The sequence below is a fragment of the Podarcis liolepis genome (genome assembly GCF_965112155.1).
Source record: "Podarcis liolepis genome assembly, chromosome: 5".
In the NCBI taxonomy this organism is placed as follows: domain Eukaryota; kingdom Metazoa; phylum Chordata; class Lepidosauria; order Squamata; family Lacertidae; genus Podarcis; species Podarcis liolepis.
In genome coordinates this window covers 43,702,925-43,720,589 of record NC_139556.1, presented here as the reverse complement: position 1 = coordinate 43,720,589, position 17,665 = coordinate 43,702,925, and the positions used below count along the sequence as shown (strand labels likewise).

Sequence of the window (17,665 nt, the reverse complement as noted above, 5' to 3'; positions counted from 1 at the left end):
CTTAACAAGCTATAGTTCCCAGGATGCTTAGAGGGAGAGGTGCCATTTTCTCCAGTTGATTGAGGGGGCCCAATGCGCCATCCTGATGTCATGCATGTGACATCACGCAGCATCCTGATGTCATGTTTGCATCATCTTGAGGAGCCAGGGGGTGTTGCTGAACACCCTCTGAACATTGAGGGAACCAGGTCTCCTCAAAAACAGTATGGGGGTGAAACTGTGTCAGCCCCTAGGAACTGGCACATACACTTTGATAGAGACTATAGCTGTTACAGTGGTATCATAGTGCTTTCAATGTATAGTGCAGATGGGGTCAAGTGTTCAGCACATTTGGAATCAATTGCACTTCAACATCCAAGTAAAAATGCTTCAGATGTGGTGTTAAGGTAAAAGGTCAATTTGACCATGAGGATAATTGCCTCAGCACACTGATTCCTCCCTACCCCGTATTCTATCAATGGAATTATTATACCATTTCTACTTGTTTCTGCTGTTAAATTCCCAGGAACAAATCACTCAGCCCAAGCCCAATCAGCTTTTTAATCTGTTAGCAAAGGCTCTTTCTCAACAGCTGCCACCTGTCTATCTTTAATTCTGTCAGGGATATATAGGCAGCCTTGGACAGAGAGTTCCAAAAAAAAGTGGAGCCTTTTCAGAAAAGCATGTAAGCAAGCAATCTCGAGAAGCCTCTTTCCTAAAACGTGGGTGAAATACTGATGCCTGATTAGACACAGCATTTCTTTAAAAAGGTGGCTTCTTATTATGGAGACAGAGTCAACAATTTACAAGGAAAACCCTGCAACAAAAGACAAGATTGCTTAGCCAGATAACATACTTTCTTACACTTACATCTTCCCCCCCCCATCATGGAATTCACAGAACATGCACATGTTCTGCTTAACATAAGCAAAGTGGTAGCCTCATATGCTTTCAGACCATGTCCAGTTTGGAAAGCATCTAGTGCAAAAACTACACAGAATTCAAAAGAGCTTTTGTTCAAGCCCATTTCACAAAGTTCCACATGGCTGTGGCTGCATGGTCAGTAGGCTTCCCAATTCTGGAGAAACCACTCCTATTGTCCCTATTCAACCAATAGGTAAAAAGTATTAAAGGCACCTCCTAGGCCTGCCTCTTAAAGGGGGAGGGACAATCAAAATCCATCATGATTGGGAAAGGGTGTCCGCCTAACCCTAGAGACATGAACCAAGCAAAATCTGAGATGGACCAGCAAAGGCAAGACTTTGAAAAGTCAATTATAGAAGGTTATGCTAGTATGAGGTTACCACTCCTTAGCCAATGAAGGTGAACCATTAGGTAGACCAGGAGGTTGAGTGTTTCCACTGGATGCCACTTAATTCCTCATAATAAGATTACTCCTAAGACTCATAAAAGTCAACCTTTTTGTTTTGGCAGCCAAAAAGATCAGAAAGAAGACCCTGGACAATATAGCAGTGAACTGTAAGACTATCATTTGTGGTGTGACACCCCTTTTGCTTGTATTTATTGTTGATTCAGATTTGTCATGGCCAATGGCTAGTACAATAAAGTTATTTGGATTGGATTGGATTGGATTGGATTATTGGGAATTAGGGAATTCTTGAGGGGAATTAGAGGATCTAGCAGGGCCTAGGGATCTCTAGCTCTGAATCTTCTGAATCAGAGGGTTGAACTAGATGGCTTACATGGGCCCATCCAACACTACAATTCTATGAATGAGTAGCACATAAGCAAGCAGGAAGACAAGTCTAAAGTGGACTTTCACCCCCACCTTCCCCAGTATTGTCTGTTTTGACTGGCAGCAGTTCTTCAGGGTCTCAGGCAGAGGTCTTGCGTTTCATTTCTGATCCGTAACCCTTCTTTTTAGAAGGAACAGAATGTGAGATGCATTGCATTGAAAAGCATAATGCACACCCATGAAATGAGCTTATGACACCTTCATGAATATCAGTGAGCATAAATTGTTACACAAATGTGCAATCTTTTTAATTATTTTCATTCATGCATTCATTTCAAGCACATTTGATTTCATGCAGGAAGAGATGCTATTAACCTATAATGTTCTGATAACTATGGTTAGTCTCACTTTTGTCCACTGCGGCAGTCTAATTAAAGTTGTAATAACACCACAATTCAGTTCAATGGGACACTTAAAATGTAGTTTATTTGGGCCGTTTATCTTGTGCACTGACCATTTTTCTGGCCTTATCTTTGTTATGAATATACTAATAAGAACTTTAGCTGCAGTTGCCATGGGAAAATGGCATGGTTATATCCCCCTGCTTTATTTCAAGAAAAACATAAGACAGAGCCATTTCTTTCCCCCCACCAACTATGCTTATTTATTTATATATTGCTATACATACACCTTCAGTTCTGGACCCACTTGGTTCTGCTCTGAACCATCAATTCCCAGTTGATCTTCATCTCTTGCTTCCATCCATGACCAGCACCAAGCCCCAAGATCTTAACTCCAAGCCCTATTGTCAGCTCTCACTGGAGCAGGTCCTGGGCTATTGTCAGTGCCCTCCCTGCTAGAATGTGGTCCCCTTGGCAATTCCATGCCAAGGCTTTATGTCTAATATGCTTTGCACCCAACCTGTTGCCAGAATGTTTGGTTTTCTGACATGGTAGGCCTAGCTACAGTGCACACAAACAGCTCCATAAAGGTTATCTTGAATGTGGTTTTTTTTTGGGGGGGGGGAGTTTGCATTCTCTGAGGGTGGTGCAGTGGGGATATTTTTTATGACGATGTTGAAGAAAATGGAGAAGCCCATGTTTGACAGAACTCTGTTACTACCTGTATATTGAATTTCATTATGAGCATAACTAGTAATAAGCAGTCTGACCAAACTGCGGGAGGCAGTGGAAGACAGGAGTGCCTGGCATGCTCTGGTCCATGGGGTCACAAAGAGTCGGACACGACTAAACGACTAAACAACAAAGTAATAAGCAACAATTTGAGTTCACCACTTATGTCATCATCAGACACAACGAATTAAGAACTTTGTTCTTGAAACAACTGTTGAAACATAAATGATCAGAGATTTTGCACGAGCATTGCTGTTACATTAAATATTCTATATATCTACAATAAAGTTACTTATCGTTATTTCATACCTTGACTTTGATAAAATATTCATACTAGAAACAGTATCAATCCTGGTTATTGCTGTTTCAAATACCCTCCAGAAACGACATATTTTCATGATTTCAATTAATGTTCTAAAGGGGATTGAAATATATTGTTCTAATGTCACTGCGGGTATACCTCACTTAAGCCAGCATAGCTGCACATAAATGACCCCATTTGTTATAGCATCTCCGTGTGGGATTAATATGAGTGATTTCATATCAATCATCATAAGAAATAATAAAAATAGCAAACAGATATATAAGAACGTAATATAAAATGACTTTTCTTCTTCTGATCTATGGATAGTGTCTTTGGGGAAAGCTTTAGCTCATTAGTAGTCTTTGGCTAATTAAACAATCTATGGCCTTTTAAACTGTGGGGTAGCATTGTAGTTGTTTGTTACTACATTGTGCATTTCTGTGCTTATATTGTAAACTGCCCTGAGCTCCACAGATGAAGATGATGGTACAGGCGGCAACCATTTCGCATGGGAGTTCTGTTCCCGGCTCCCGCTTGCATCAACAGAACACGTATAAGCATGCCTTTCCCCATTCCACCCTGCCCCACCTCTGTTCCACCCCAGTTCTGCCTCCTTCCAGGTCCCAAAGGACCCACACATCAACGATCGCATGTCAATTGGACTCATCTAAAATGGTTGCCACCTGTATAGAAGTTTAATAAATAATCATGGTAGTATAGCAGAGTACATGCCTTGCAGCCAGAAGATCCCCAGGGGACTTTGGGCAAGATCCCTGCCTGAAACCCCAAAGTGCTGCGGCCAGTCAGTTCAGATGGATTACTATGAGGAAACTTCCTATGCATCTATAGGATTTACTGCCTGCCTGGGACTTGCAGCTCACACACGGGCTGTGTTTGACTTGGTGACTGACAAGTTGTTCAGGCGGCTTGATCATCCTGGAATAAGCTCTAAAAGAAAGTTGCATCTTGGTTGCATAAGCGCAACAAGGAAAATATGTATGCTCGAAGGTGTTTCCTTCCTAGCAAAAGATGAGCGAGCACTGCTGATTTGCCCACCAGTACTAGACTTTAAAAATATTGCATCAATACACACACAGACACATACATATATAGAACACATACAATTTAAAATATATCTGAGCTCAGCAGCAATAATTCTTTCTTAGTGCCAAGGATGTCTTTAAGAAGTCTCCGGTGTCTGAAGATTGACTAACAATACCATGTTTTGGACGGAAGTACCTACATTTCTGCCAAATCTTCCATCATTCCAACGAGATGTATCTTTGAGATTTGTTTCCTACAGCTGGGTTAAATAATCATTTATTACAGGACAGCTCCCCTGGGCAGCATAGTCAATAAAACATTTGGATAAAACAAGCTACGCTGGGGCATTTCTGATAAGAACAAATGAAATATAACTGCATGGAAGACAAAAGAAGGCAGATTTGAGCTAACATCCGAAGTCTAATTGCATTTTGGCAGTAGTGAAACCCGCCAGGCCTGCTTCCATTTAAACATGTTTAGGGTCAGGTTTTAAAAATAGGTTGACATAAAGAATTCTTGGCTCCCTGATCACAACAGGTGGGTGCCCATCTTAACATAATTTATCTATTGAAACATTTCTATGTTGCCTTTTGGTCCACAAAGGAGTTTACAGAAATAAATATTTTAATAAAATAAACTTTGATTTTTAAAATCCAGAATTATATATAATATAGAGGAGTGACATCTGGTACAATGAAAATACATTAAAAGCTTAGAAGAATAAAACTGTCTTAACTACCTAGCTAGAAATCATGAATGCCATTCTAACCTCTCTTGATACAAAATTCACAAATGGGGCACTGCCACCAACGAGGCTCTATCTCAAGTTTCCTTCAACCACCCTTCTCTTGGTGGTAGTAAGGTCTCCATAGATTATCATAACTGATAAGAAGGTCTACGTAGGAGGAGGAAATTCTTCATTTAACCTGGTCTCAAGCCATTTGGGGTACTCCAGTAATAACCAGCAATTTGAATATTAGACCTTTTAGTGTAAATCGGAACTGATGAGGAGATCATTCAAAGATCAGATGCTGAACTAACACAAGATCAAGTTACGATCATTTGACATTCAACTTTGCATATTTCATGGCCATCATCTCAGATCTAAATAGACATCTTTTAAATTTAAATAGATGAAAATAATCACAGCATTAGTTACTTGCTGAAGTTTCCAGTTTGCGTTTATGAGGTGGGTCTTCAATGATTCTGTTAATATCACCACGATTCTTTAGATCCATAGGCTTCTCCCATACTGACAACTGCATTGTAGGGTTGAAGAAGAAGACTCGGTCATCTCCAGTCCAGACTATACACCTATTTCAATCAACAAACTAGGCTTAGAGAATCTCAAATACAGTGTGGGAAGAAAGATATTTCTTGCAGTGCTAATTCTAGTCTTATGCTGGCGTTCCCAGCCATGGTTCTAAAGAAAGTAGGTCTATGCATCTGCTGCATTACATTCCCATTATCTGGCCAGGCTGTGTAGATTCTCCTTGCAATTTGGAACAATGATTGCACACAGAGCTTTCATGTGTAAAAAATAGCTCCACACTTCAGACCTTTTCCCTCCAGTGTGTGGAGGGGAGCACAGTTGGTGGGCAATATGGACAGAAAGGAAGGGTTGGGCCAGTATGTACAGTTGGGGCCAGCAAGGTGCTGAACAGAATATGACTTTGGTATTTTCCATAAGTGAATGCATATTCCATCCATAGTTCCACATTCATGTGCAGCTGTTGGAGGCTTCTGACTTGTTCACATCAGTGCCATGGTGAGGGCTATTTAACCCTTACCCCTTGGCCATTTTCCAAATAAATGTCACCTCCCCAGAGCTGCTGCTATCCCAAGAATGATAAATACAATTTCCGCCTGTAGGGGAAAGGCAGCATCTTGGGGAGGACAAATTTGGTCATGGTAATGGTACACGGCGGCAAAAGCTGAACACCGCAGCCGCCACCGTTGAACTAATAGGCAACCTGCCCACCATGACTACATTTTAGAACATCTGTCATGGATTTGTCATGTATAGTTTGGCCCTTTTTAAAAAAATCCATAGACCCAATAATGTATTTTTATACAAGCATGCCATGCAATAATAGGATGTAAACTTTGCAAAAGCTGGCTCCCCAGCAGGGCTGTTGGAAGAAATTTCATTGTTTCATGACCCTGGCATATGTTAAGAAATCATCACTCACAATTATCAGCACATTTTCACAACTAGTAATTGTAATTGCCATAATAATAGGTTACTACTGCAAGACAATAAGGTAAAGAAAGAAATACTGTTTTTTTTAAGGCCATGGTTCATTTCTAAATTGATGCAGGCTGGTGGGACAAATGAGTCTCCAGCTGTTTTGCATGATATATGCTGTATATAATTAATCTACCAGCTATATTTATCAATCCATGCCAGGGGTGGATGGGGGTGGAACGAACAATAACCAAATATACATTGTACAAACATTTATAAGGGTTTATAAGGGTAGGCGTCACTAGATTCATTTTACTAACAACTGAAATGAATCTAAAATCTAATAGAAAACCAGCAGATCTTAGATAACAAAGTTAGTTTTGGGATTAAAGCAGATTTCTAAAATCTGAACTTCAGAGTATGAATATAAGTGTCATTGGGAAAATATATATTAAACTTGCACAAAATGTTATTTTATTACCAATCATAAATATTCCACAGGGGCACAAAAAAACCCTTAAGCTCTTATCTGTATGGTAGGTGTCAGATGGAGGAAGGAAGCTAGATTTCAGAATGAAAGCTTGCATATAAATGAAAGATTAATAAAGATTAAGCAGTAGGAAGATGGAATTAGTTTTCACATAATAAATTAGGAGTAATTAAATTACAGCAAAATGTTACTGAAATTATTAGTAATACCTAATGGCTTTGGAAAGAAATCTACTGGGCAATTTTCAAACATGTTATCTGTGATAAAGGATTTTTTTCATTTCCAGATTAAAGAAGAAAAGACTTAGTTTAGAATTATTGTTCTTGTTGAACTATGAATTGGATAAACATTTTTTCCTGTGATTTTTGTAATAATGTTCAAGGGAAATTTTATGATTGCTTTTGTGCATGTTTCGGAAGCATGGTTCTTAATTCCACTACCAACCCTGTTAATCAGCTCAGAAACTGTAAGCACATCATTGACCAGGTTTTTAGCTCACAGTAGATCACACTGAAGTTGATAGAAAGCTTAAGGAGCAGAAAGCTAAAGTACTATAAATATCATGGCCATGGAAGCATGCACATTAAGGAGCCAGCATGTGATGTGAGAACAGGAGGATAAATCAGTACTTAATTGATTTAACATAAGACTAAACGTACTGTCTCAGTAAAATAAATATCTGGATTATATGAAGAATAATATTGAGTGCCACCAATGAATGCATAAACACTCATATTATTAGTGTCAGTAACAATCAGGGGCAAAGACCTCTGCATATGGCTTTCTATGGATGTTCTCATATACCAGTTAAGAATTTGTAAGTCTTTCCTCCCATGCCCTATAGCTAATCGAAACCACAGAGCTGTGGGGCTGGCACAGCATCCTACCTGTCTCTTCACAACCAATGGGACAGTTTTGGACAAAGGAAAATGGCAGCCTCAGACAAATGAGCAGGCCTCACAAACTGCTTTGAATTAACAAATAGCCGCAGGGGATCCTGATCACTGATCTTCCAAATCATCTCAAGATAAGCTGTTTGTTCAGCTCAAAGCAAAGGGCTAAAACTGGAGAAACTCAAAAGAATGCTTGAGGAACTAAATATTGGCAAATTTCAGCAAGAACTGAGCTGATCCACACCTCCCAAATGGACTAATGTGCACATCCGCTGGCTTTTGCACTTTCAGAATGTTCAGGTGCAATTCTTGACTTCAATAATAATAATAATAATAATAATAATAATAATAATAATAATACTTGATTATTTATACCCCACCTGTCTGGCTGGGCTTCCCCAGACACTCTGGGCGGCTTTCAGTAAAATACTAAAATACAATAATTATTAATATTATCAAATATTAAAAATTTCCCTAAACAGGGCTGCCTTTAGATGTCTTCTAAAAGTCAGGTAGTTGTTTATTTCTTTGACATCTGATGGGAGGGGGTTCCACAGGGACTAAATCAAGTTACATGCAAGAATGCAGCTTTAAAGAGAAAATATATTTAGAAATGCATATTTTGCAGGAAAAAGTAGGCATTTTAAAGTAGATTATTCTTTTCTAAATGCATAGATTAGTGCAGAAACGGGGGTATTAATGAACTTATGGGTGAACAGAGGCAAAAGTGCTTGAAATAGATTGATTCACCTATCCCTAGAACTATGAAGTGGCACAGCCTATCAGATCTATGAAGACAAGAAATAGCTGGGCTTTCTATTTTGCGGTGGGGGTGAGAAGGCTTGCAACTGTACTTATTATGCTGATTTTATTGCTTGGCTTGTATTGTTCATTGTATTTTATGGTGAACTACCCTAGCAGCCCCTTAGAAGGAATATAAGGATATGAACTAAATACATAAAATAAAAGCTAATAAATATTCAGAGCTGTAGATAAGTGTCCCAAATAAGATACAGTTTTCAAGCAGTTAGAGATAAGGGTGGGTGAGCCCCCTGTGGATGGCATTGGAAATAAGCTGAGCCATGTTCCAAACAATCAGGAAACGGTCTAATTCATTGCCAAGCCAAGCCAAATTTTACCCCTGATCTGCATCCACTAAAACAGAAAGTGGGAAGAGGGCCCCCCAACTCCTGCAGAATAATGAGGCAAGAAGATTCTTAACACGGGTGGCCCACCCTGTTTTGCCACCTGAGGCACAATGGGAATGTGCCACTACCTGCCTACTCTCCCTGCCATCATGTCCCACTTCTCATTTTCATCATGGCCATTTCTTTTCTTTTCTTTTCTTTTCTTTTTTCTTTTGATCCATTTATTGATGTTTCAATGCATGTATTATTTACATAGAATTTCATATTTCTCATTTTTATACATTCACATTTTCTATTATATTTTAAATCCACATTTAGTTTTTACTTAATTATTCCATGCTTTCCCCCCTCGTGACTCAAAGACTTCCCTCCACCCGTGCATGACTTCCTAGCTTTGTTTTAAGAGTTATTATTGTGTTTGTACTGTGGTAATTTATTTATTAAACAGTTGTTCTTGTACTTCTATCTATATTGACTTTGTGAGATCAATTGATTGATTGATTGATCTCATGGCCATTTCTTTTCGCCTGCCCCAGGGCAACACTGTGTTAGAGGTGCCAACTCATGGGGCCCAAACTACCTTGCCCCCCATATCTTTGGGGAAGGGGCGCTCCCCTCCCCAATGTCGAGGGGGCAAAGGAAGCCGAGCACAGAGCCGAGCACAGCACAGTTTCAATGGCTGGCTCCTCCTCCTCCTGCCATGGAAGGAGGCCAAGCGCAAGAGAGGAAGGCCACTGGCCATTGAAGACAATTTTGCACATTCTACTTTACTATTTTGCTTTTGCAATGGAGGAATACACATGAAAGTAGAAGATGGCAGGCATTTATCTATTCACTGTCAGTGAGCTCAATGTAATATCCATTGTAATATACATTACAATGTTGCCTTGGAGCCAACACATTGAGTTCTGAGAGCTAATTCTAAACTAAAGAGGGAAACCCTCAGTCTTTTAAGTAGTGGGATGTTAAGAGATGCACAGGAGTAAAATCTTCTGAAGCCTTTTTGCCAATAAAATTCTTGATCATTTCCTTGTCCTGGAAATTTTGATCATTCCACAATTCATTCTCTCCTCTGTTTCTAAATTCCACTTCTCTGGTCTGTGTTTTCACTGTCATGCATAATAAGAGAATCGATTACCACCAAAAACACACATTCATTGTGTGGACCGTTACCACTGGGCTGGCTGAAGTCGAGGTATTTATTTAATAAAAGCAAGGTAATAGCTAAAATAGAAATGGTCCTTTTCCATATCTAACTGAAAAACCCAGCAAGCCCCTCTGGAGAGGTGCTTAGAAATGGATCCAAATGGCAGCTCCCTCTAGAAATGCCTTCACTTTCTCACTTCTAACCCAATTTGACATTTAATTTAACCATTATCGGTCTCATCTCCCAGAATCGCACACTGCTTTTCCCTATTTGGCATAATAAAGGTTTCAATTATCCAAAAGCAAAAGTATGGTAATTTGTTTCACTCACAGGACACTAATTAAAAAAGGTGGCGATAGAAGAATTTTATATATAAAATCTTCTGAAAACTAAGGCTACAATACTAAGCACACTCAATCAGATTTAAGTACCATTGTGTTCAGTGGGTGTAGGACTGACATGTTTAGGATCACACTGCAAAGGTATAAACTTCAGAAAATAGTTCTAAAAGCACTAATTATTTGATGTGACAAACTTCTGTTTTTTTAAATCATCTTCATCTGAGAAAGTGGGGTTTAGTCCACAAAAATGGACGCCACAGTTAATAGTCTTCAAGATGCCACAAGGCTCCTTCCTTAATAATAATAATAATAATAATAATAATAATAATAATAATTTATACCCCGCCCATCTGGCTGGGTTTCCCCAGCCACTCTGGGCGGCTTCCAAAAGAATATTAAAATACTGTGATACATCAAACATTAAAAGCTTCCCTAAACAGGGCTGCCTTCAGATGTCTTCTAAAAGTCTGGTAGTTGTTGTTCTCTTTGACATCTGGTGGGAGGGCGTTCCACAGGGAGGGCGCCACTACCGAGAAGGCCCTCTGCCTGGTTCCCTGTAACTTGGCTTCTCGCAGTGAGGGAACCGCCAGAAGGCCCTCGGTGCTGGACCTCAGTGTCCAGGTAGAATGATGGAGGTAGAGACACCCCTTCAGGTATACTGGACCGAGGCCGTTTAGGGCTTTAAAGGTCAGCACCAACACTTTGAATTGTGCTCGGAAACGTACTGGGAGCCAATGTAGGTCTTTCAAGACCGGTGTTATATGGTCTCGGCGGCCGCTCCCAGTCACCAGTCTGGCTGCTGCATTCTGGATTAGTTGTAGTTTCCGGGTCACCTTCAAAGGTAGCCCCACATAGAGCGCATTGCAGTAGTCCAAGCGGGAGATAACCAGAGCATGCACCATTCTGGTGAGGCAGTCCGTGGGCAGATAGGGTCTCAGCCTAAGTACCAGATGGAGCTGGTACACAGCTGCCCTGGACATGGATTTAACCTGTGCCTCCATGGACAGCTGTGAGTCCAAAATGACTCCCAGGCTGCGCACCTGGTCCTTCAGGGGCACAGTTACCCCATTCAGGACCAGGGAATCCTCCACACCTGCCCGCCTCCTGTCCCCCAGAAACAGTACTTCTGTCTTGTCAGGATTCAATCTCAATCTGTTTGCCGCCATCCATCCTCCAATAGTTAAGATTAGCTTTTTAAAACCAAAACTCCTGGTTTATAGCTTGAGTTTAACTTGGATTATCACCTTCTGAATCACACATTCTTCATTCATTTTGCAGCAGCAAAATGTCCTCCACTGATTTAAAAGCCAAGAGGGTAAGTGGTCTTTGAGGTAAACCTATGTCTGATTTTTTTGTTTTGTTTTAATCTGCAATGTTATAAACACTTAAAAGTTCATATCTGCTAGAGATGAACATCTATTGCCTCCTCAGTGATTAACACTGTGCTGATTATTTTACGCATGTGTAGTTAGAAGTTCCACTGTGTTCAGTGGGGCTTACTCCCTAACCAATGTAGGCTTGCAGCTTTAACTATAAAGACCCTAGAGCAGCAGCTGAACCCTAAATAATTTAAAGCTCTATTTTAAATAAGGCATTCCAACAAGCCTCCCCCCCCCAAAAAAGGACTGTGGTTTTCAGGGAGCACACACAAAAACTACAGGGATTGTCTCTGGAAAGTATAGGGCTGCCATACGTCCAGATTTTCCCAAACATTCAAAGGTGGAATTGGCATCTGGGGGGAATTTCTGAAAGGCAGCACTTTGTCCTGGATCTTAGGGAAGTCAATTGAAAAATTGCGTTTTTTGCAAACTTTTTGAAATATGGCAAGGCTAGGAAAGAAGGAACACCTGGATCACATGATAGTGCTTGTGACTGAATCAAATGCTAGTTAAACAGCATCAATGCTGAGGAAAATAAGTATTGTCTGGAGGGAACAAGAAATATCAGCAATAATTGAATCATAGAGTTGGAAAGAACCAAAGCAATTGCCTCTCAATTGAAGGGATCTAAGTAGGGGTGGGGGTGGGGTTCCTTTTGGAACTTGCATTCTTAAACTTGTTTATAAATGATAGTTTGGGGTGAGCAGTAAGAGGCCAAGTTTGCTGATGACACCATTATTCAGGGTATAAAAAAATTTGCAAGGAGCTCCAAAAGAATATCTCCAAATGTGATAAAACTGAATTAAAATGACAAATGAGGTTCAATGTAGGCAATTATAAAGTGATGTAGTACAAGGGGGTAAAAAACATCCTAACCACATATACCGAAGTGGCAGTGACTGATCAGGAAATAAATATTGGGATCATGATAGATAGCTTGATAAAAATTTGAGCTAGTGTGTCAGAGGAGGAGGAGGAGGAAGAGGAGAAGAGGGAGAAGAAGAAAGGCAAATTCCATGTTAGAATTTTAAGCATTTAAAAATAAAATTGTCACTTTTATAATGCCTAACACGACAAATTTCTAGAGCAGTCACACTTGGAATGATACTGCAGTTGCTGTGAATCATAGGGGGTGAGAGTACTGTTGCACTTGGCATCTGGTGAACACAAGCAGTGTGATTGTACCAATATCCTGCTTGCAGGCTTCCCATAAACATCTGGTTGGCCACTGCAAAACTGGATTGATCTTTGATCCAGTAGGAATCTTATTCTGTTCTTGTCTAGTACAAACCCCTGCTGATGCAGGAACTCCTGAAAGGTGGCCATCCAGCCTCTAATTAAAAATCCCTTACACAGGGAAGACTACTTCCTTCCAAGGCCATCTATTTCAGGAGCAACGTACATAACCATTAGCCAACCAATTCACTGTAAACAGAAAGAAGACCCTAGTGGCATTTTAAGAACTAAAGGTGTGATCTTATTAGGACTTACTTAGGATTACATCCCATTAACTGCTGTGGAACTTCCACTTAAATGTGTATAGGGAAAAGCTGTAACACCTTTATTGTGGTATAAAATTTTGTGGACTAGAGTCCACTTCATCAAATGCATGAAGCATGAGCCTCAGTTGGGAGATATACATAGATATAGCAATTAATATAGATAGATGATAGATACGATAGATAGATAGATAGATAGATAGATAGATAGATAGATAGATAGATGATAGATAGATAGATAGATAGATAGATAGAGATATAGATAAATGTAAAGGACTGTTACAGACTGTACCTTTGCATTTCACAGTATTTTAGCTCTGCTGTTTACATTTCCTCCATGTGTGTGTGTGTGTGTGTGTGTGTCCCATCTGCCTGCCCATCCATTCATACCCATATGCACAGATACACCTCACAAGGCTATAGAGCAAGTGTGACAAACTTTTAGCCCTCCAGGCGTTGCTGAAATATGGCTCCCATCACACACAGTAAATGTGGCTAATGAGCAGGGATTATGGGAGTTGTAGTTCAGCAACATGTGGAGGACCAAAAATTCTGGTATATAGGAAACCTGGTATATAGGGAAATAAATTGTGACATCAAGCTATGAACAGTTTGACTCTATTAAACAGGATTTCAATACACTGTGGATTAATAAAAAGGAACTGAGGTGTATTATGAGGTTTAAAACTACCACGTAGGATGCAGAGATCCAGATTTTGAACCACTAAGAACAAGGAAAAAGGAAATATGTTGCTTTTTAAAATAATTCATACATCCAGTCTAAATATCTTCATAATGGCACACGCATTCCTCTAAGCAAATGCAATGACCTATTTATGTTCTTTTAATGTACCTAGAAGACAGAAAACGTCATTTTCCTTTAGGTATTTTGCCTGTATGTGAATTGTGAATATGATGCATTAGTTGCTATGACTATTCCATGGCCTTGCAGTATGCCATAAATCATAGAATTGTTGAGATGGAAGTGACCCTAAGTATCATATAGTCCAATCCCCTAAAATGCAGAAATCTCAAAACATGGTCCCCCATCCAATTTGGAACCAAACCGGACCCTGCTTAGCTTTGCAACTGTGCTAGCTGCACTGCTAAGGGGAGCAAATATGGGTGGGGCAGGCTGCACAGAAGCAATCAGAAACTCACCTTTTAATCTGCTTTAAGCTATACAACCTGGAGTCCCTCTCAGAATTCCTGCTCTTGTTTCCGAATGACATCCCAGCCTATGCCTGGTAATGTCACATCAACCACAGAAGCATGGAGCCAACCTATGAGTGGAGAGGGTTGGGGATCAATTCCAGGTTTTTACTGGGTGTAGTAATATTTCATAAATATTTTGATTTCCTATCTAAATAGGCATGAATTAATAAAGATGCTCCTTTAAAGGATTGCTCCATGTTTCAGTGTGATTCTGTGATAGATTATCAGGTGGAATCAGCTTGATGTTAAGTGTCAGGTTATTATTATTATTATTATTATTATTATTATTATTATTATTATTATTATTATCAGATTGAGTCTCTATGGTTCTGTTGGGTATTCTGCCATGATTAATGTTATTCCTTTGTGATATTATGGATTTTTTTACAGTATTGTTATGAATCAGAGTTCTGAATTAAGGTTGGGATGTTAGAACCGGGAAATAGCCAGACTAATGTGTGATTAAGAGGGGAAACAAGTGTGTAGTAAGAGTTGTCTTGGACCCACAGATAAGCCTCTATTATTAGCATATGTGAAAGCTAATTAAATCAGGCAGACATCTTAAGACATGACCCCTCCTTAATCATAGGAAATTAACATGAGTCAGGCACTAATTGAGTGAGGCAAGCTTCCTTGAGATGATAGCCTGGTAGGGAGCATGGGATAAGCAATTGGGAAGTTCAGAGCATCCAAGGGGCTAGGTGTGAAAAGCACAAATTGAATAGGCTTCTTCGCTTCCTTAAAAGTTGAGAGTTTAGAGTGACATGGAGGAGTTAAGGAACAGTTACTAAGCAGTGGGCTGGCGAGTCAAACAAGCAGGATGCTGGTGCCTGTTTTGAATCCAACGTTGTGGCTATGGGAGAGGTCAGAATCTCTTGGAATGTAATGTTGGAAATCCCTCCACTGGATTCAACTTGTATATATGTGCAAATAAACCATATATCATAAAGGCAACACAGACTCCGCTGTGCCTAACTGTCCAAAAGGGAACATAGACTCTGGTTAGCACGCCAGGTACTCCTGGAATTTCATACCGCTTGGAGATTGGAGTGGCATGTAACTTTATGGAAGCATGGGAGTTGTCATGATAACAACAGCTAAAAATGGGAATCAGCATGATGCACAAATGGAAGTGTTTTTGTCTTAACACCAAGATAGGGTTGCATCCTGCCATTCTGCTCATGCAACAGACTTCCTCTTGTACAATGGAACTTTGCCTACTCCCCTGCAGCTCCCGAGCACCCTCAGAACCTGATACAATGAATGAAAGAGGAAGGGGAAGTTCTGTTGCAGTGTTAGATACTGTACAACCCGGAAATATCATTTCTCAGGAAACAAAACAGATCCCAGGTGTCCCTAGACTTTTTATCTGGGCTGCTGTGTAACTGACAGCACAATCCTGTGCATGCTTTCCTGGAAGTAAGTGTCACCAAGTTCAAGGAGACATGCTTCTAGTTATGTGTACCATAATTTAGAGATTTTGGTATATATATTAAATCTTATTTTTCCAGTACTTAATGTGGACTTTTAACTAGTCATCCATTCCGAATTTTAGGAATAGAGCAGGTTTAAATACAAAAATGTATTGATTTCATTTTTTTGTACAGTTATGAGACCAGTAGCAAAAAGTCGCAGTGATAGTTTCGGAAGGAAGATTGTGAAACATGCCACTATTTCCAAGATATTTGTTTCTCCTCTGTTTCATTGGCCATGGCAAAACAGACCCTCCATTTGGGTGGCAATAGTGCTGATGGGATGAGTGAAACTATCTGGAGTAGATATGCTTACCATGGAGATCCTGGCACAGGAGTGGACGCCACAGGCTTGTTGCCATTTGAAGAATTGTCATCGTCTGGGAGCAGTTTTAAAGGGAGATTCTTCACATGGAAAAATAGAGAGATTGATCAACAAAAGACATGTTTGTTAAGTATAATTGGTTTAATTGACACAGAAATGGAAAATGCCTCTGCATTAATGAAGGTTCAACATTCAATCTTTAGAGTTGGTAATTAACAAATCGTTGTTTTCTGCTAGCTAACGTGTGAGGATTGTAACCTTAGTTCAGGTGACAAAGGTACTGAGTTGCAAATAGCCATTTTGGATGGTGTTGCCTTTAGTCTTTTGTCTCAAAACACTGTGGAGTGAAGATGTAAATGAAGCTCTCAATGAAAACAGCTCCAGGTGAAATGGAGAGAGAGAGAGAGAGAGAGAGAGAGAGAGAGAGAGCGCTTTGCTTATAGGTCTGTTTGGATTTTTTCATATTTTGTAAGATGCTGAACTGATTATGCTTGGTCAAGCATATGTCTTATGGATAATTTGGCTGTATCTTTGGTTATTTTGTTCTGTTTTGAAGAATTCTTCAAGTAAAACTTTGAATAATATTTTTTGGGTCTTGACAATGTTTATTTCCAAAAAGAGTCATTTATTATGCATCCACTCACTTCATGCTTCACAATATTAATATCTGCAATAATCATTATACTACGTGCTTCACTTCAAGCTGCAGTCTCTATTGAAATTAAGCATATGCTATTTTGCACTCATACAAACAATACATCAACCTATAAGGAACTTAGCAGGGAGCAATAAACAATATAAAAGAACTAGAAAGAGATGAATAGAAAGGTAATTGTAGTCCTGTACTTAATCTTGATAATAACATACTTATGTACAAAATACAAAAAATGTGTGTATAGCTAAAACAATTGTCAGGATTGTTACAGAAAAGAACCACTCTACATCAGATGTTATGACTCAATCCTATTGTGCATTTCAATTAAATTATTATTTTACCATCACAACTAGTTCTATTTCCATTTCAGGTGGGGTGGGGTGGGGATGTTATTGTTATTTATTGTTTATAAGCCACTTTGGGAGTCATTTGAATTAAAAGCGGCATAGAAAAATAATAAATCCAATCACATTATGCTAGGTTTTAGGTGAGAAAAAGTATTTGAACCTAGGTCCATTGAATTCCAGAAACCTTATTCACTGCGCCACACATTAATTTATAAATTGCTCTGTGATGCTTCTTCAATGTCACCCTATTATTACTTTCCTAAGGGGCAATCCTGTGCAACAAAATACAATAAATAAACCGGAACGTACGTGGTATAAAAAAATTACAGGGTTTCAGCAGAACATTTTGGAAATGAAGCAGTACGACCACCCTGAAATGTTAGCAGGCATAAACAGTACTGAAAGTGGAA

The 17,665-nt window shown here is 39.5% G+C and overlaps 1 protein-coding gene across 2 annotated transcripts in view; it reads right to left on the bottom strand.

Moving 5' to 3' along the window:
- The window catches only part of TCERG1L (transcription elongation regulator 1 like), a 162,439-nt gene that overhangs the window by 21,727 nt on the left and 123,047 nt on the right, over positions 1-17,665 (bottom strand). For both annotated transcript variants that reach the window (XM_083505975.1, XM_083505974.1), the window contains exons 7-8: positions 16,245-16,333; positions 5,316-5,470 (exon numbers count right to left, since the gene is read on the bottom strand). In XM_083505975.1, coding sequence (XP_083362101.1) covers positions 5,316-5,470; positions 16,245-16,333 — 244 coding nt within the window. The remainder of the gene's footprint in view (positions 1-5,315; positions 5,471-16,244; positions 16,334-17,665) is intronic.